Raw genomic sequence first — 20256 nt, 5'->3', positions numbered from 1 at the left:
TTGATATTAGTCATTTTCCTTTTAGTATTCTACAACAGTTACAGAAGGACCAGGCACATGCTGTGACACCAGATAAAAGTCAATTCAGATCATTAAATGATGCAGTCCAGAGACTCCTTTCATATCATGTGTGTCAGGGATCACTGCCAACGAAGGAGGATTTAAGAAAAGGTAATTTATTTTTTAAATTTGGTATGATAAAAGTGGTGCTGCTGCTTATTAGAATATTTAAGCAGTTAAATATTACTTTGGTGCTGAAAAAAGGATTGTGTAAATCAGAGTGAGAAGAGAGAAAACTTTTGTGAGACTGTGCTAGGTATTGAAGAATATAATCTAAATATATTTTGTGTCTTTTTTTAGTGGACAGTGAATTTGAATCTGTAGCCACACAGCTTCTGAAAAGGACACAAGCTATGTTAAATAAGTACAGATGTTTGCTCATAGAAGATGCAATGGTAAGATTTATAAGCAAGAAAAGTATTTTTGTGAAATGTATGGATCAGTTAGGGCAAATTGGAATGAACTATTTAAACAGATTTAATGTTCCACAATAGAGTGATCTTAGAATTGTATTACTTCCCTCTGTATCCACAAATATTGTGTGGCTACCAGTGAGCAGCTGTAGGTATCTGCAGTGGATCTGAAGCTATCAGCTCATACTTTGGGGGCTAGCAGAGCCTGGTGTCATGCTTATGGAATGTGGGTAAAGAGGGTGAACAATGCCAGGGGAACTCAAGAAGAACTAATCCACTATGTGAAACAAAATACAGGACTATGTAGCACTTTAAAGACTAACAAGATGGTTTATTAGATGATGAGCTTTCGTGGGCCAGACCCACTTCCTCAGATCAAATAATGGAAGAAAATAGTCACAACCATATATACCAAAGGATACAATTTAAAAAAAATGAACACACATGAAAAGGACAAATCACATTACAGAACAGAAGGGGGATGGGGGGGGGGGGAAAGGAAGGTGAATGCCAGTGAGTTAATGATATTAGAGGTGGGGAATGGAAGATGTCTGTGAGTTAATAGTATTAGAGGTGATAATTGGGGAAGCTATCTTTGTAATGTGTAAGATAGTTGGAGTCTTTGTTAATTCCTCTGCGGAGAGTGTCGAATTTTAGCATGAATGCCAGTTCAGAGGATTCCCTTTCAAGTGCAGATTTGAATGTCTTCTGAAGTAGGATGCAGGTTAGCAGGTCATTCAGACAGTGTCCTTTCTGGTTGAAATGACAAGCACCTACCAAAGCAGCACCACACAAAAGTGCACTGAGGCACACCTCAGCACCAACTGAACAAACCCAGATGGACATTCAGTTGGCGCCACACTCACTGGGATCATCAGAGCCGTGCCTGACTCTCCAGAACAACCACAGTCAGAAGAGCAGGAGCCCATGTCTGAGGAGGATGACAGATCTCCCCTTCACAACTCATCTTCATCCCCTGCTGAAGCGATCATCCCTACAAGTACAACTCCTACAGATGACCTAAAGCAGTTGCAGGAGTTATTCAAACGTGTGGTCAATGCACAGGAAATAGCTCTCCAAGAGGTACAGGAAAAACAACAGAGGCTCCTCTGCATTTTACAATTGTCCACATCATATAAGGTAGCTCTCCCCATGGACGAAGCCATATTTGACTTGACTGACACTATTTGTCAGACACCAGCCTCAGTTATACTCACAAACCAAAGGGCAGATGGGAAATATTTTGTCCCTCCCAAGAGTATGGATTTTCTCTTCTCGCATCCGCCTCCAAATTCCTTGGTGGTGGATGCCATACATAACAGCACCAAATATCCGCAATTCCGGTTCAACCCCCAGGATAAGGACCATAAACATTTTAATATACTTGGCAGGAAGGTATATTCTTCGGCTACCTTGCAACTTTGGGTGGCTAATTATTCGGCATTCTGGGCCAATTTATGACCATACCAAACTACTCAAAGCTTCAGGATCTCATGTAGTTCCTCTTGGAGCAGAAACACCCCCAGCTTCAATCTGTAATGCAAGAGGGTCATGCTATTGCCTGCATGGCATTCCAGACAGCCCTGGACGTGGCAGACACTGTGGCACATAGCACTGCTACAGCAATTGTAATGTGCAGAGTCTCATGACTCCAAGCTACAGGTATACTGAGGCAGCTCCAATTGAAAGTAGAAGCCTTCTGTTCGACAAGTTCCATCTGTTTGCTAGAAAAACTGATGAGGTTTTGCACACTATGAAGGGCTCACATACCACCCTCAGAATGTTAGGGATGTATACTCCACCTAACAAGCATCAGAGATACAACTCATACTTAAGACCACAGAAGTCATGCAGTCACACAGACCGTATAATTTTAGACAAAGACAGAGACATCAAAAGCACAGACTGCAGTGTCAACGATAATCCATTACAAACCAACCTTCCACGCACACGCAGCAAATATGAAGGTTTGGTCGGGGTCTCAAGTAACATCTCCATTAGTTCATCTTCTACGCCACGGGTTCCCAAACGGGGAGCGTGAAGTAATTCTGGGGGGAGAGGTGTGAGCTGACCCAGCCTCCACCCACATCAAGTTTTGCTGCCCCAGTCAGTTCCTTTTTTTTTCCTCAACAAGTTTTATTGCTTTTTTTGGAGGGGGGGGGGGGGGGGGCGGTGGGTGTGAGGGTTTTTCAAAAATCAAAAAGGGGGCATGATGCCAAAAAGTTTGGGAACCACTGTTCTACACCATCCAACCGTCAATTTACCCACCAGCTGTACTCCTTTTTCCAACGATGGACCAAGATAACATCCGACTGGTGGTTTCTAGAGATCATCAGTTTGGGTTATTCCTTACCATTCATGTCCATTCCCATTACTTACTCCCTGCCCCTCTTCAGGGACCCCTCTCACAAGAACTTGCTACAACTAGAAGTACAACATCTTCTACAAATCAGGGCCATAGAACCACTCCCTTTGGCCTATCAAGGAAGAGGATTCTATTCAAAATACTTCCTCATGCAGAAGAAGATATGGGATACTAGATCTTAAAAAACCTCAACAAGTAAATAACAAATTGAAGGTTCAAAATGGTCATGTTCGTAACCATCACCCCAGGATCGGACAGCAGAGATTAGTTCTCAGATCTCAACCTCCAAGATGCTTACTTTCACATAACCATTCATCCAGCATACAGACAATTCCTACACTTTAAAGTGGACGGCAACCATTACTAATACTGGATTCTCCCATTTGGCTTATCAACAGCTCCGAGAGTCTTCTCCAAAACTTTGGCAGTAGTGGCAGCACACCTCTGTTGTGCAGGAGTAATAATCTTTCCTGACTTAGATGAATCTGCCTTATCCAAGGCACATCCTACCACGATACCCAGGATATTGTCAACACAACCATCACTCTACTACTCAGCCTCAGATTCCATATTAACCATGAAAAACCCATGCAGACTCTTGAATTGATAGGAGCTTGAGTAGACTCTATCATAGCCAGAGCAACACTGCCTGAACACAGGTTTGAGTCACTCACCACCCTCATTAACACAGTACAGGCTTCATCAGCTGTAACAGTATGCAGGTGTTTCCAAATACGTTTATCTGCATTCTGTCCAAAGCTACCTGACAGTGCGATCCAGGAAGCGTTCCATAGCCTCCATGTCCAGTGGGGGATCACTTTCTGTCTCGACAGCACTAAGTCCTGGAGGATGTTTATAAGACTTTTCATCTCCTTCACCGAACATTCAAAAGCACAAGGTGTCTCCGCACAATGAATATCAAAATGGATCTTCTCCTGTGTCTATGCCTTCCATACCATCCATAACAAGCAGCCACCACTTGTTATCACACCCCCACCACCAAGGGGGTGGCATGAACCACAGCCTTCCTCCACAATGTCCCACAATGTCCCACTTGGGGACATGTGCAGGGCAGCAACCTGTTCCTCTGAACACACGTTCGCCAGACACAACGTGTTGACATCTTGTTTAATCCCAACATCAGTAGGGCATGTTGTCCTCTCCACTGTTTCTGGGTCTTGGCTCCAAAACCCACCTCCACAAAGCCGACACTGCTCTTCAAACACATAAAGTGGATCACCCACGGGGACAGCACTTGAAGAAGAAGAGAGAGTTACTTACCTTGGGGAGTAACAAGGGTTCTTTGAAATGTGTATCCTTGTGGGTGCTCCACTACCATCCCTCCTCCCATTCTTCAGAACCTCTTCGGGGTTATGTTCAAAGTAGAGAAGTAATGCAGGCGTGCATAATCAACTGACACTCATGGCATGAGGGGCACTACTGCTCATGTGTGGCCTGGCAGGGCACTGCTAAAAAAGGTCTTCGATCACTGGCACGAGGACAGGCCAGCATCTAAAGTGGAGCAACCACGGGAACACACATCTCAAAGAACCTTCGTTACTGCACAAGGTAACTCTTTCTAAAAGTACTATAGCACTTGACCTGCGATTTAAAAATCTGAAGTGCCTTCAAAATCTGAAAGGTTTCAAGTGTTGAGTATGCTTTCAGAAATCTTAAAAGACCAACACTCTGATGTAAAAATTACAGAACCTGAACCACTAAAAAAGAAAATCAGTCTTCTGCTGGTGGCATCCGACTCAGATCATGAAAATGAACATGTGTCAGTCTGCACTGCTTTGGATTATTATTGAGTAGAACTGTCATCAACATGGTCACATGTCCTCTGAAATGGTGGGTGAAGGGACATATGAATCTTTAGTGCATCTGGTACATAAATATCTTGCAATGCCAGCTATACCAGTGTCACGTGAATGCCTGTTCTCATTTTTAGATGACATTGTAAACCAGACGCAGGTAGAAATATCTCCTGCACATGTAACCAAAGAAGTAGGACTGAGTAGACTTGTAGATTCTAAAGTTTTACATTATTTTGTTTTTGAGTGTTGTTATGTAATAAAACTAAATTTCCAAGTTTCACTTTCACGAAAAAGAGATCACACAATAGTACTTGTATAAAATGACTTGCAATACTATTTCTTTTGTTTATTATTTTACAGTGTAATATTTGTAATAAATAATAATACAAAATGAGCACTGTACACTTTGTATTCAGTATTGTGATCGGAATCAATGTATTTGAAAACGTAGAAAAATATCCAAAAATATGCAAGAAATTTCAATCAGTAATCTCAGTGCAATTAAAACTGCAATTAATCACAATTAATTTTTAAAAATCACAATACGTTTTTGAGTTAATCGTGCATTAATTGCAATTAATCGAGCCATATATATCTTATATAATTTTAACTTTTTATTGTTATTTATCACTACATATACCCATTCATAAAAAGAACTGTTTGCTTTTTAATTTGCCAGTAATGTCAGTTTCCCAATAGTAAATTTAAGTTGATAAAATTTATGTTGTGGTTGAGAAAAAGAAATTAATGAAAATATGCACAGAGTTTGATCAAGTTCCTTCATGCTGTTTAAAGCGTCATGGTAATCCCAAACTTGTGATTTTACTCTGTTAGGCATTGTACAAATTCATAGACTGTCATTGCCCAAAAATACTAGTGGAATAAAAAAAAGAAAAAAAACCCTAAATTTTCATTTAAAATTAGGCCTGTCAATTGACCTGAGTTAACGCCTGTGATTAATTTTTTAATGCGTTAATCGCAGGCATTAATGCTGCACTGCCCCTTTGAAGTGCTGCTCCGGCACTATTATGGGATTGTTGTTTTTTTAATTTGAAACATATGAAGTGACTTCTAGGAATTTTCTTTTGTAGCGGATAAATCCCTCTGCAGAAATGGTTATGATTGACAGGATGTTTAATCAGGAAGAAAGGGCATCTCTGTCTCGGGATAAGCGTCTTGCACTAGTGGATCCAGGTGAGAAATGTTTTAGCTTCAGCACTGTGAAGTAGAAATGTATTTGTATAATCTTACAGGCATTAAAAATATTAGGTCCATACTGAGCTATTGATAATTAAGTGCAGTTCTATTTGAAATCATAGGATTCTGCTTCAGAATTAATGGTTCGTGGTGAAATCAGATTTTCAGTTGATGTGTTTTGCATCAAAATATGTTAATTTTTTTCTTAGGAAAAAATGGGCACACTGGCGGGAAACTATGCAAAAATGCTTTTTGCAACATTCATTTTTGCTATCATTTTTGCAATATCCTTTGGATGGGTTCTTTGAGTCTGCAGCTGGCCAGGTACTGCAATACTGCGAGAATGTGAATTCCCTCATTCACTTCTATGAAGTGTTACTTTTGGAGCCCAGTGACCACTTAAATTCTAGCATTCTTTACCAATTCACTATTGACTGACACAACCAGAAACATTCAACAGATGTACTTCTGTAGTATAGTTGCATCTTAATGTTCTGTTAATCTTAAAAGACATTAAAAAATGTAAAATACAAATATTTGGGCAGTCAAATATTCTATGAAATGGCATTCCTCAAGACACTATATTCAGATAGTTTCAGAGGGGTAGCCGTGTTAGTCTGTAACTGGAAAATCTTAAAAAACAATCAGTAGTCTTGCAGCCCCTTAGAGACTAACAAAATGTATATTGTATCATGAGCTTTTGTGGGCATAACCCACTTCTTCAGATGAAACTTCTTAAGTTCTCAGATAGTTAGGCTGCTTGAAAAAGCTTTGGTGTCTTAATTTACAAACCTTACTTAATGGAATAGGAGATGTAGGATATAGGTAAAATGTATATGATCCTGCCCACATCTCAGGATGCAGTAATTTGTGGGTTTATTATAAACTTAGTCCACTAGCAAAGATGTAATACTCAGGGCTCAACAAATGGTTGTTTCTACTTGCCCGTGATGAGTAGATTTCAGCTGGTCGCTCTGTGCGCCCTATTCATCGGCGCTGCACACATGCGCAGTGCCGCTCTGGCGCATGTGCAGTGTGCCTAGCAAGTAACTCTTGCCACAGTTTGTCAAGCCCTGGTAATACTTGTAACCTCCCATACCCAAGCTTGACCCCAGATGTACAGTGCCTTCCTTTCTAATTTTATTTGAAATGTTAGTTTTACTAAAATTCTTTTAAGAACATACTATTTATTTGTAGTGAAAGTAAAACATGAAAAAGACTGCTATAAGAACAAAACTTCAGGGAATATAGCATGGATTGAGAGATATCTTGGGTAATGGAAATACACAAGGAAAGATGCATGCATCTTACTATAATTATGGGGTCTCCTTTTTATTTGCTAAGCACTTTATATCATCCTGTTCAAAGTGGGCAGAGAACCCAGTAATTCTGTTTCAGGGAAGATTTCATGATTTTGAAATTTGATTTCATTCCAGTTCAGAAGGAAAACAAAAAATTTTGAAATTGCCTGTAAAACAGAATTACCCTTCTCTGCTCAGGTCTATTAGACGTTTTGGCAGAATGCCAGGAGCAGGGGATCCTGAAGACCATGACTGCCATAAAGCTATGAGCCTGGAACACATGACTTTAAAAAAATCTTCAATGTATTGAAGAGCATTTCTATTTGAACAAATTGGAAAATTTTGACAAAAAGGATTTTATTGATTTTTCACCCAACCATTTCTGAACCCTACTGAGAATTATACTCAAAATAGGAAGTTTGAATACAAGCTCATTTTCTGTAGAATTAATATGTACTATGAGAAGATATTTGTCATGGAAAACTGCATATCCCCCATTTACTCAGAAACTTTCAATAGGGACAGAAGAGCTTCAGAATCTTGAAACAGCCAGTACATATAAGGCTCAGAGCAATGTTAGAAATTGTCAAGGGGAAAGTCTGAGACTGTTCCAGATACTGAAACTTCCCCATCATACATAATTTGTCCAGCTTGTATCTGGCTTTATCTGAGAGTAGAGTGCGCTAAACTTTGCCCATGGTTAATTAGGTCAAAATTTCAAATATTAATCATTGAACCAGAAAAATATTTAACCATATGCCTATGATTCCATTAAAGTCACATGCTTAAATGCTGACTTGTAGAAGTCATTTTCCTAGAGTACTATCAACAGATGAATGGTCTATTTGCTGAGTTGAGTTCTGGTTTGCCACAAATGTTTTTGTGAAAGCCAAAAAAGACTTTCAGCGCTGAGTAGGTTCTGTTATCCAGTAAATGTACAGTAAATACTAGAGCCATTTTCAAACAAAGGATGGCAATGTGAGCAAATAATTGTTTATTCACGGTCAGTAATGCTAGCACATTAGAACTTTTTATGTTTTACTATCTGATATTTCATATCACCATATTAATTTTTTTTTAAATTTTCAGATGGTTATCTGGCTGATTTTTGTTGTTCCGCTAAACAATTTGATGAAACTGCTGACGAAGCCCAGCCCAATGAAAGTGATCATCAGTGTAGTAAAACATTGACTTCTCACAGTCAAACTACCAAGACCCAAACAAGAGACCGATCAAAATCTAGCACAGCGGAGTCTACAAATCACGATAAACTTCATTTAGTGCCTAACAACGTTATGACACAAGAAGGAAAACTTTCTACTAAAAAACCAGAAAGCCTCACTAAAGCTTTAAAGTTTGAGAAGGCTAGCTGTTCTCCTGACAGTCAATACATGGCTGTCTATGAAGAGAAATTAGCTGGTAAAGGTCTTACCAAGACCAGTGAAAATTCTTCAAGTTCTGAAGAACTGTCAAAACCTTTGTCAAGAGCCAATCATGGTACACACAATAAAATGTCAAGGAATACAGTTGAATCTCACTCAGAAGGAATATGTAATAACTCCCTTCAAGACAAAACTCAGAGGACCTTTCCAAAGAATGAGATTTTACATCCTGACAATATGAAAGGCTCTGGTGAACCCCAACAGGAATTACTCCTGAGTAAGAGTTTAGAAACTACATTCAAAAACATTCTGGAACTGAAAAAAACTGGGAGACAGCCACAAAGTGAGGCCACTGGTAGTGGCTCTGTAGAATTAGACTTTTCAAACTTTTCACCAGTTGCTTCACAGGAAAACTGCCTGGAAAAATTTATTCCGGATCACAGTGAAGGTGTTGTAGAAACAGACTCTATTTTAGAAGCAGCTGTAAATAGTATCTTAGAGTGTTAATAGTTACAGTACTATGAACAAATTTTGTTTCTCGTATTAGAAGCAAATGTGAATGACACCGCAAGTACAGCCTGACATATGGCAAAGGTTAATCTTTCTAAACTAGATTCTGTTCTGTGTTTGAGAGCAATACTCATTGTGATTACAGTGAGATATACAGTAAAGTTAATCCTTGTTAGAATGCAGTCTGTTGGGGCCTACACATTTCAAGTATTATAATGACAGTGCTTATGGTAATTGTCTAACACTGCAACTTAATGAGATTGCAGTTCACCAGGCCCTACGTAATAAGGTAATATACTGACAATCACAGTCAAATGAAAGGACAGATTCAAGAAAACTTTAAAAGACAAATGGAAGCAACAATTTTCTCCCTTTCATAAATCACTAGATTTTAATTTTTTTTCCAAGAAAATTTAGTTGTTAAATACCCATTTTACCTTTATTCAGAAATGATTGTCTGATTCATTACTGAATCCAACTGCTCTAGGATTTCAAGTTGGAAGAATGTCATCAGTATATTTGTAGGGAATCATATTGGAAGTGCTTTTCTGTTGTCACTGAGCAGAAAGAACATGAGTATATCTGTAGTGAGTGAATTTAGTCTATGGAATGATACTGTATAATCTTAGTCACAATGGTATGATATGAAATAATGTATGACCGACTAAAGAAAGAAGAACAGAAACCAATAAGTGGCAAGAGGTCATAATAGCACCATGAATTTTATATATATATAAATACAGATATGTTAACACTTGAGGAGAAGGATTTGCATTTTATAATTGAATTAGATCAAACTAAGTCTTTCTGAAGAGGTATAAATGTTTTTTAAAGAACAAGTGTCAAAAGCACTTTTATTTGAAAACAGATTAAATTAGTAGTTTGTACTTCAAGAGGACATTATCCTTAACCTGAGAAGTTTAAAGGCCAGTGTTTTTGCTTGTTTCTGCTTCTCGCTGCCAGAAAATATTAGTCATCCACAGCAGCAGTCATAACTACCAAAATATGTACAGACCAAAGTTAATCAGCTGTCCCATTATTAAAACATATCTAAACTTGTATAATTTTTAATTCACCTTTCAGAGCCAAAGGAAATCCTTGTGTGATTTGTATTTGGCTGGTGTTCACATTGATGAAATAGAAGTTTGTTATTTTATTTATTTATTTTTAATATCTGTCATTTTCCCTTTTAATGCCCCGTGCTTCTTTTCTAATGGCTTACTTTGGTCATTAGTACTGTTGTGCATACAGTCTTCTGCCATTAGCAAAATGAATCTAGCATACTCAGAAGAGTAGAGTGGTTGTGATTTCTAAGGCATGCTCTCTCTCTCTTTCCCTCTCTCTTACTTCCTGTTGCTCACAAAAATAAACAGCCACATTTCAGAACTTGTTGATTGCCATTATCATAATTTAGAGACTCATTGTGACAAACTGTGGTTGTCAGTCAGATTGCCAGAACTTCCAGGAAAGAAAACAAAAAGTCAAGTTTTGCTATCATTTACACACTGAGTTTGTACCCTCATAAAAGAGAGCAGAATTTGGCCCTTGAGAGCACAAAATTATAATGCACTTCATTGTGCTGAACTGCAGTCTACTATGTGATAACATAAGAAAACCAAATCTAGTAATGCAACCTGAGAAAGATAACAATATTTAATATATAATTAAGGTTCAGTTCCCCTTCAATGTGAATGGAAATATAAATATTTTGTACATTATTAATTGCCATTTAAAAAAATTGTGCCAATTTTAAAGTACAAATTTGTCAAAATCCAACATTCCCAAACGTCTCGTAAAACATTTAAAATAATAACACAATATTGCCAGTTTTAAATTTCTAGCTGGGCATCATTACAGTAGACTTGGCAGTTAGCTGTTTTCTAGTTAATGATACTGACAGTATAGTCTTTGCTGATTGCCTTTGAAATTTCGTAAAGATACTGATGGTGATTGTGAATCCTGAGGATTATGTATCTTATTGCTCATTCTGTTTCTGCCAGTATGAGCAGTCTAGAAAGGAACGCTGTAAATTATATCAGCCACATAAATTAGTTTAATTTTTATCTTATGAGAAAAAAGGCATGTTTATGGACCTTGTCACTTTTGGTATCCTCTCAATAGCATATAAGCTTTCAAGCATTTGTATAGCAAACATATAACCCAAATATCAGAAAGTTTTGTCCACTATGTAAATTTATTTTTTCTGGGCAGTAAATTACAGAGAGTGACAAATTAAGGTTAAGAAATGTTTTTTATGATTGTTGATTAGTTCAGACAAAAGTTTGTCCAAACATTTTATGTCAGGAATCCATTGAGCAAAGGCCAGCAAACTTACTGTTGGATCATTAGTGTTCTGTTATTCGTTAATTTGAATTGAATTTTAGGAATAATTGTACTTTGTATAATGAAATAAAATAATCTCATACATGAAATATTGGTTTTAAAAAGTATGAATTGGAATCTGATCCAGTCAAATATTTTTAACACGCATGATTTTAAGCACATGCTAAAATATTTTGCTGGATCAGCAAGATGATTTCCAATGTTCTTGAATACTACTGCCTAAAGTTGAAATAAATTTTGAAACTGGCAATTACAAAAATATTTTAACTTTGAAAAGTTTAGCATAATTTATCTGTTAGATTAGGGAGGCCTTACAGACTGACTTCACTTAAAGAGGATGTGTCACTTATTGTCAGTGTGGTATGGACTTTATTTGCTTAAATACCTTCATTTGTATAGTATGTCTCACTTGAAATTGCTTTGTATACATTTTGTAAAAATATTTATAAAATGTTTTGTAAAAAAAAGTATAACAAATTGCAGTTTATTTTGTTATGTTGGATAAATACTGTTAAAAGACACAAGTCAGTAAATATATTGTTAATCCATGGATAGGAAATGTTTAGTTGGAGATTACAGATTGAAACAACCATTGCAATACAGCCAAAGATTTGGGAAAAAAGAATATCTGTGATTGTCTTGATTTAACCAAGATGAGTGATAACATTTCCAAAAAAGGGGTTATTTTCAGTTTCAAGTAATATGGTTGCAGAACATTCTGACTTGCAGTTTTTTTTATAGTGCAACTGTATTAAGAAATAATCTGTTTAATAGCCCATCTTTTCATGCTGTGCATGTAATTTTTTAAAGAAATGCTAATAAGCCATGGGTCATGTGGAGCATAAAAACATCATTATTTTTAATCTTTTCTCTCAAAGTGCTCAAGTTGGCTATGCCTTGTATATTATCACAAAATTCCTTTCTTAAAGTGATATGGTGTCTGAAAGAAGGAACAATATGGTATTATGGACTAAATCATCTCTCCTCTGCCACGGTGTGCTGTACAGGTAGTGCTTTCTCCTCCTCTGGTAAATCTTCACACAATGGAGGCATAAACTTTTAGGACTAAGAAATTCAGGTGAGAAGAGTGCTAGTTGCCTTGGAGAGGGCATATCTTGGTGAAACATGAGTGATGCCATGTGTAGGGGTCAATTGCGGAAGAACTCTGTCCGTGTGAAGTACAGGGGTGGTGAGGCCTGCATTCCCTCCCTTTCCCATTCTCCCCCCTTTCCCTACTACTGATGAGCCAGAAGCAAGGCTCTAGGAACATACGCCATTGTAGCAACAACGAATTGTAGATAAGGGCAGGAACATAACAATCTTGTTTACCTAAATGTACTGATCATGTAAATAAAGACAAAGGACAAGCAGTACAACTGAGCCATACTGTAACAAGCAATGAGTAACCCCGGAAATTTCCAAACTGACACAAACGAGGTAGAGACACAGATTAAAGCTGCATCAGAGCACAGCAATTTGGACCTCACCGATGGACTTTGGGTACCGGTGCCTCGGAAGCTGAGACAGTCTCCCACTTCATCCACAGCTGAAATGGGTTCCCCAGCTACCAGAAGGGATGTAAGAAATGCTGCTTTTCCTGTCACGTTGTTCTTTTAATTAAGGGGCACAGCTGATAGCTGTCAGGAAATAAACTGCTTGTGTTTGACAGATACCTGGATAGCATGTCTTTGTACTTTGAGAACCCAGTGTCGGACCTGAGACTTAGTCTTGCCGGCAACATTTTGGCGCAGCAAGCAGGGTTCTCTTGGTAAAAATCGCTCAGCATGTGGAAGAAGGGGAAGCAGATGGGCGAGGGAGAGAGTAGGGTAGAGTGCCAAATTCTAGTCTGGCTGTGCACATCAGCCTGGGGTTCGGTTGCTCAATTCTGGTATGATGTAATGCCTGCCATGCGGTTTGAGGGGGAGTTAGCTGATGGGGTCAGTCCTGCTGGTATCCAAAAGGTACTGGAGGCATTGGAAGTGCATAAGAAGGATAAGAGGGTGTGTCAGGCTGGATGGCTGTTCCTAAGTGCATACTGCAGTGTATGTGAAGAGGAGAAGGAATAAACTATGTTTTTAAAACAAGTATTGCAAAAGTTTAGGCATGGCCTATGGTCTGACAATACTTTAGCTTGTTTATATTATGCAGATCTTGAAAGCAAATTGGCAAATGTTTACAAACCCTTAATCTCACTCAAAAGATATTGCTTCAGTTTGGTTGTTATGAAAAACCATGTACTGAGGAGTATTTTAAGAAAAATTAGCTGACTGCAAAAATGAACATTTGGATTTTTACCTAAGTAAAGGAATCAGAAGGTCTGATAGCTAATCAAGGAGCCCATCCTTCTTACTAAATTAATAATGGACAAAACCTGTGTCCATGGAAAGTAGCCATTTAGCAGGAAAAGCAGAATCAGGTACAGACCATAAGAAGGAAATAAGCCTGTATAAAAGGGGTAAGAGGTTTGGGGCCCTGTGTGGGCATAGTAGAAAGAATAAGGAAAGCAGTAGTGCAGGCATTAGAAAGTTAAATTACTAGGAAATGAGGAAAGTTTTCATTTGAGGGATAATGCAAATGCTTAAGGGTATGAGAAGGTGTGAAGTTGACTTTGTGGGAGTGTGGAAGGAATTAAGTAATTGTAATGTATTAGAAGGAAATCTGCTATAATGGACTACTTGTTTTTGTGTGGCCTCTCTCTGAAGCAATGTGTAAATAATACAGGCAAAGAAACTACTAATTTAAGTAGTTGGCTATGGACACTATTGTTAAATTTGCTAAACGGGAAATAAGGGATTCTACTGGAATTTAACTGGTCAGATGCATAACAGGGAATGCATTGTAAATTTGTGAATCTGTTTGGTAGGTTTCAAACGAATTGGTTTTATTTTGTTTTGGATAATGCCCTCTCACTTAAAATTGCAAACTGACAAGACACTTTGTACCAGACTAGTGCTGCTTCTCTTGGGGCATTTAACCCTTAAGGTGGTTCTAAGAAAACAAACTTTTATGCTAACAAGCTACATAAAACCTGTAAAACACCTTATGTACTTCAAAGAGAAAGCCTTTTAGGCTTGCTGGAAAGGTAACTAGCAAACACCTTGTGCTAAGGAAAATCACTATAGCAGTAAAGCCTCTCAGTTACTACCTATGAATACATTTGGAGCTTCACAACAGATAGATTATTAAAAACCTGGTTTGTAGTGTAAAAGGGAAATTGAGGCATACCATCTTTAACTTAATTGAGCAGTGAAGTACTTTACCCAAACCCTTAAAAGCTGGTTTAAAAAACAAAAGCATAAGTAATTATTGGGTAACAACAGGCTGATCAAGAAGTCAGCAAGAATACTTGTAACAGAAAGAAACATTTAAAAATAGGATGTGCCACCCCCATGAGGGTAGGAAAATGTTCTTTTGTCTTTCAGAACATCAGAAAGTGCTGGTACCAGCTGAAGAGCAACTGAAAAAAAAACTGTTTAGTCCAATCAAACAGCAATTCTAAAAAACTTAGTGGAAGGATAATAGTTTAGTAATTGTTTAAGCTAGGTGAATGCTAACAATGTTTCCAGAGGTAAACAAGAAAAGGAACTAAAGGGTAACCATGAGCTCCTGCTGCAGCTCCTGCTACCCCTATGGAGCCTGACTGAGGGAGCAAGGAGTATACCATATGAAAAGGAGGACTGGGAGCGGGGTACCAACCCCCTTCCACCTGGTTTGCTTTGCTTTAATTGCCACACTAATGAAGTATTTAGCTTTTACAGAACTTACTAACTATGAAAGGGGCTTGGCCAGAGGTAACAATAAATCTGCAAGTGGAACATCAGAAAATTTTGATAGAATCATACACCAGTGCTCACAACAATAGGGAAACTAGGAACCTCACCATTGTAATAGCCGATTGCCCAGTTACTCTGGTGCCATGTGCCTGATGCCTTTAAAAGGTCTGAAGACAATCATGGAATTGCATGGGTTCCCCATTAATAATGAAAGACATTCTTAAGCCATGCTGTGGTCCTCTTGAGGGACGGTATTTGCAATTAATGAAACCAGCATCCAAATCACCTTTAAAGGAGGACAGCTGCATACTGACATCCAAGGAAAATACAAGGTGCTTGGCTACCCCTCATTTAAACACAGCTACTTTGCATGAACTCACATGAATATCATTGCTTATCATCTCTTGTGAAAATGTTGCTGGAGCTCAAAAGGAAATCAGTTATTAGGAATCTTCATGATTTATATTATAATCTACTTTAATTTGTGTCAACAAGGCAAAGAATTTAAATGTAATTACATGATGCTTTTCACATGGATTCATCCTGTTACAAAATGAAGTTGGCTTTATGACTTGGTTAAATGTTGTTTGCATCCTTTTATTAAATAGTGTGGCTAAGCATTGTTTTCAGCGATAGAATCACCAAGAAAGTCTCTCAGATATCCAGTACTTGTGAAACATAGATTATTACACAGCTGTCTTCCCTTTAAAGTACCTTTTTACTGTGATTGGGGTGGAATTCAATGGTGCTCTGGTTTTACTAGAAGGATGAGAAAACTCTAGTAGACTTTTTTTTTTAAATAGATACCGTAGCATTTTCTGTTGTAGTGTTTGGCACATAGATTTCCACCAATACCACTTGAACAGAGTGATAGAGAAAATAAGGACACACAGATGCCACATCATTCTAATAGCACCAGCATGGTTCAGATAATCATGATACCCCTTTCTATCAAGATTGTTCATCCAACCCAAGATTCCTCTCCCTACTTCACAGCCATAACATCACAGAGGCCAGTTATATCACCACACATAAACTGTCTTCAACTTAAAGCCTGGCTAGTCAATGGGCTTCCACCCCTCTTCCAACAATTCTGGATTACCTTCTGGAACTTAAAGAATCACGCCTTTCTCTTAGTTCCATAAAGGTTCACCTTGTAGCAATCATAAGAATCTACCATAAGGTTGATACTTACACTGTATTTGCTCACCTTGTCACCAAAAGGCATCTAAATGCTATTCCTAGATATAAGACCACTGGCTGAGCCCTGGGATTTGCACCTGGTTCTCAAGGCCTTGATGTACAAACCCTTTGAACTATTGGCCAGCTGGTCCCTTCTCCACTTATCCATGAAAACCACCTTTTTTAGTAGCAGTTATGTCTTCCCAGATGCATCGGAGAATTTGGAACACTTATAGCTGAACCCCCAAATACTACCTTCTTCATTGACAAAGTCACACTCTCTACATATCCTAAATTTCTGCCTAAAGTGCACTCCACCTTCCACCTAAATGAACCTATCCATTTACCAACATTCTTTCCAAAATCACATGCTAATGCCTTTGAAACAGCAATGCACATGCTTTACATTCACAGAGTATTATCTTTCTCTCTCAACAATACAAAACCACTTAGCTCCCTAAGCTTTTTATATCTACTGCTCATGATCAAAGGGCAAGGCTATCTCTGCCCAGAGCATGTCCAAATGGGTAGGGCTCGCCGAACCACGGTGAGCCCTGCTCGCCAGTCATGCTGTCTGGCGATCTGCGCATGCGCAGATCGCCCGAACCCGGCTCTTCCGGATTGTAATCTACTCGCCACGGACGAATAGATTACATAGTTTGTCGAGCCCTGCAAATGGGTATCATTTACTGTTAATTCACTCACGCTAATCATTCACACTACCCATAATTTGTGGCAAGCTCAAAGTTAGTCTGCGGCGGGGATCCCTAATGTGGGTGCACTACCTCGATTTAGAGCCCCAGGAAGCACTGGGGAGTAATTACTTTGAATGGCCTTGGGGAGGAACTATTTTGAAATAGCAGCAGTTGAGCATCCTCAATAGCTATTTCGGAATAGGCGTTATTCCTCGTGGAATGGGGTTTACAGAAGTCAGAATAAGCCGTCCATTATTTTGAAATAATAATGCAAGCATCTACACAGCATTTCCATTATATTGAAACAAATTCAAAATTTCAGTTATTTTGAAATAATTGTGTTGTGTAGATGCACCCTTAAACACGAAGGGCTCGTCTACATTGGCCCCTTTTCCGGAAGGGGCATGGTAATTTTTGAAATCGCAATAGGGAAATGTGCGGGGGAATTAAATATCCCCCGCGGCATTTAAATAAAAATGTCCGCCGCTTTTTTCTGGCTTTTAGAAAAGCCGGAAAAGAGCGTCTACACTGGCCCCGATCCTCCGGAAAAAGCGCCCTTTTGAAGTAGGAATAAGATCCTCCGGAAAAGGACGCTTTTTCCGGAGGATCGGGGCCAGTGTAGACGCTCTTTTCCGGCTTTTCTAAAAGCCGGAAAAAAGCGGCGGACATTTTTATTTAAATGCCGCGGGGGATATTTAAATCCCCCGCGCATTTCCCTATTGCGATTTCAAAAATTACCATGCCCCTTCCGGAAAAGGGGCCAATGTAGACGTAGCCTAACAGATTAATTAGGGTATAAGCTTTTGTGGGTAAAGCCTGCTTCATCCGATGAAATGGAGTGGAAGTAATAGATTCAGAGGTGAATATAAGGAAAACGTTGCTTGTGTTAATGAGGCTAATCAAGTCAGGCTTGTGTTAATGAGGAGGACTCTGCTTCTTCAAAGAAATGTGTGAAGTCAATTAATATTTGCAAATGCCTTTGACATCCTTGAGTGGAAAATACCATGTGAATATGCTGAAATATTGCACTGATGGGCATCATGTAAGTATCTACAGAGATAGCTGGTAGAATTATTAAGTGATTATATTAAAATTATTGGGTGGTGGCAGAGAATAAATGAAATATCAGTGATTTATATGTGCAAGTTATTGACTACCAATTATCTCCTTTAAGTAGTAACCCTTTTGCAATAATTAGATGATTTTGAAAGCCAAGCAGAAAGTTGAACTTCACCTCAAGTTTGAACTCTGGGCCAAATGCTGATCCCAAGATCTAGCACTATACAAAAATGGTCATAATTAATGACTATATATCATTAATGTTTGTTAAGAAATGGTACAGAGAGAGGCCATGCAGTCTATTGATGCATTAGCCTGCATTGGACACAATTGGAACTGAGTAACAACATTACTGAATGATAAGATATAATGCTTGAGATAGGTATCTGGGGCATGTGGTATTGGCCACTATCGGCAGACAGGATATTGGGCTAGATGGACCATTGGTCTGACCCTGTATGACTGTTCTTACATTCTTAGGTGCAAGTCTGCAATAGCAGCATCTTGTAGCTCAGGAATGAAGTGCATTGGCTGAGGTGCCTGCACAATCTTGTGTAGCATCTTACAGTGCCTGGCTGCAGGTGCTGATGATCAGTTCCTCCTAATACTCTGTTAAAATACCATTACACCATTTATGAATCTTTTCAAATGTAATTTCCAACATCTCTCCTACCAGTCTCTAAAATGGCACTGGTTGATGCAACTAAGTTTGTGAGAAAATACCTCTTTTACTCACATTTATCAAGCAGGTACTGAACTAATCTGATTTGTATACACAGTTACCTGTTTCCACACACACAAATTGCAAACATTGAAAGTCAGGTTTAGAAAATGTGTCTGAATATGTAATTTCTCTGACCTTTTTCATTACTGCAACTTGACGCAGTCTCTAAAATTCCATTTACAGATACATCTTAGTGAATTATATTGATCTAGATCTGCGATAACAAAGTATTTATTAATGTCACAATTGTTTTCTTTAGATCTGTTTCACTTTTGCTAATTCAACTGGGCTGTGTCTAGACTGGCCAATTTTTCTGGAAAATCAGCCACTTTTCTGGAAAAACTTGCCAGCTGTCTACACTGGCTGCTCGAATTTCCGCAAAAGCACTGCTGAGCTCATGTAAGATTGTCAGTGTTCTTGCGTAAATACTATTCTGCTCCCGTTCGGGCAAAAGTCCATTGGCGCAAAACTTTTGCGCAAAAGGGCCAGTGTAGACAGCTCAGATTTGTTTTCCGCAAAAAAGCCCCGATCGCAAAAATGGCGATCGAAGCTTTTTTGCAGAAAAGCGCGTCTAGATTGGCACGGACGCTTTTCCGCAAAAAGTGCGTTTGCGGAAAAGCGTCCGTGCCAATCTAGACGCTCTTTTCCGAAAATGCTTTTAAGGGAAAACTTTTCTGTTAAAAGCATTTCCGGAAAATCATGCTAGTCTAGACGTAGCCCTGGGTTACCACAGTACTAATTCTTGCAGCATACAGAAATCAGTTGGGTTCTGCTATGTTTCTTAATTTCAGATATTTTACAACTTGCTTAACAGGTGATCTATTAAATTTCTAGGTAAATTCAAATTTTGTTACTATTTATTGACCATTACCTATGAAATTTGTGTTTTAAATGGTTGCACCTAAAGTGTTTAGCTTGTTGCAGAACAAGCAAAACAAACTAAATTTTGGTAATAACTCATTGTTGTTAATTGCTGGATTTGAATATACTCATTATTCAGTGTTCCTGTAGCACCATCTGCTGGTAAATAGACAAAATAAAAACATATGATTAATATTAAGAAACAAGATTACTTTCAGGGTGAAATTCAGCATAGGAAACAGGTTTGGAAGACCCTAGAGCAGGGAGTCAGCAACCTTTCAGAAGTGGTGTGCCGAAATTTAACTTATATTTATAGATCTGCATGCCGCTGATACATTTTAAAGTCAATCATACCACTATTATTGGCTGAGAACCAATTCTTCCTGCTGCTGGGATTTCTGTACTTTTAAAATATACTATTTTGATAGCTTTTCTTCCCTTCCTCTGGCTTTGGGTGCCTCGGAGTAACACCAGGCCAGTGCATGTATGGGAACCTGGAGATTGTCAGAGCAATAGCTTTTCCAGTCAGCACTATACATTAAGGATGAAAAGCACTAGTGATATGGACATCAGC

General features: G+C 38.6%; 1 protein-coding gene across 2 annotated transcripts in view; it reads left to right on the top strand.

Annotated features, from left to right (window-relative positions):
• Positions 1 to 15572, top strand: part of BICRAL (BICRA like chromatin remodeling complex associated protein) — a 96410-nt gene extending 80838 nt beyond the window's left edge. For both annotated transcript variants that reach the window (XM_075925436.2, XM_006122087.4), the window contains exons 9-12: positions 26 to 171; positions 361 to 455; positions 5747 to 5849; positions 8243 to 15572. In XM_075925436.2, coding sequence (XP_075781551.1) covers positions 26 to 171; positions 361 to 455; positions 5747 to 5849; positions 8243 to 9042 — 1144 coding nt within the window. In that variant the 3' untranslated portion in view covers positions 9043 to 15572. The remainder of the gene's footprint in view (positions 1 to 25; positions 172 to 360; positions 456 to 5746; positions 5850 to 8242) is intronic.
• Positions 15573 to 20256: the final 4684 nt, after the last annotated feature.

This window comes from Pelodiscus sinensis, chromosome 3 (genome assembly GCF_052426305.1).
Source record: "Pelodiscus sinensis isolate ZL-2025 chromosome 3, ASM5242630v1, whole genome shotgun sequence".
Lineage (NCBI taxonomy): Eukaryota > Metazoa > Chordata > Testudines > Trionychidae > Pelodiscus > Pelodiscus sinensis.
This window is presented reverse-complemented; position numbering and strand designations above follow the sequence as displayed.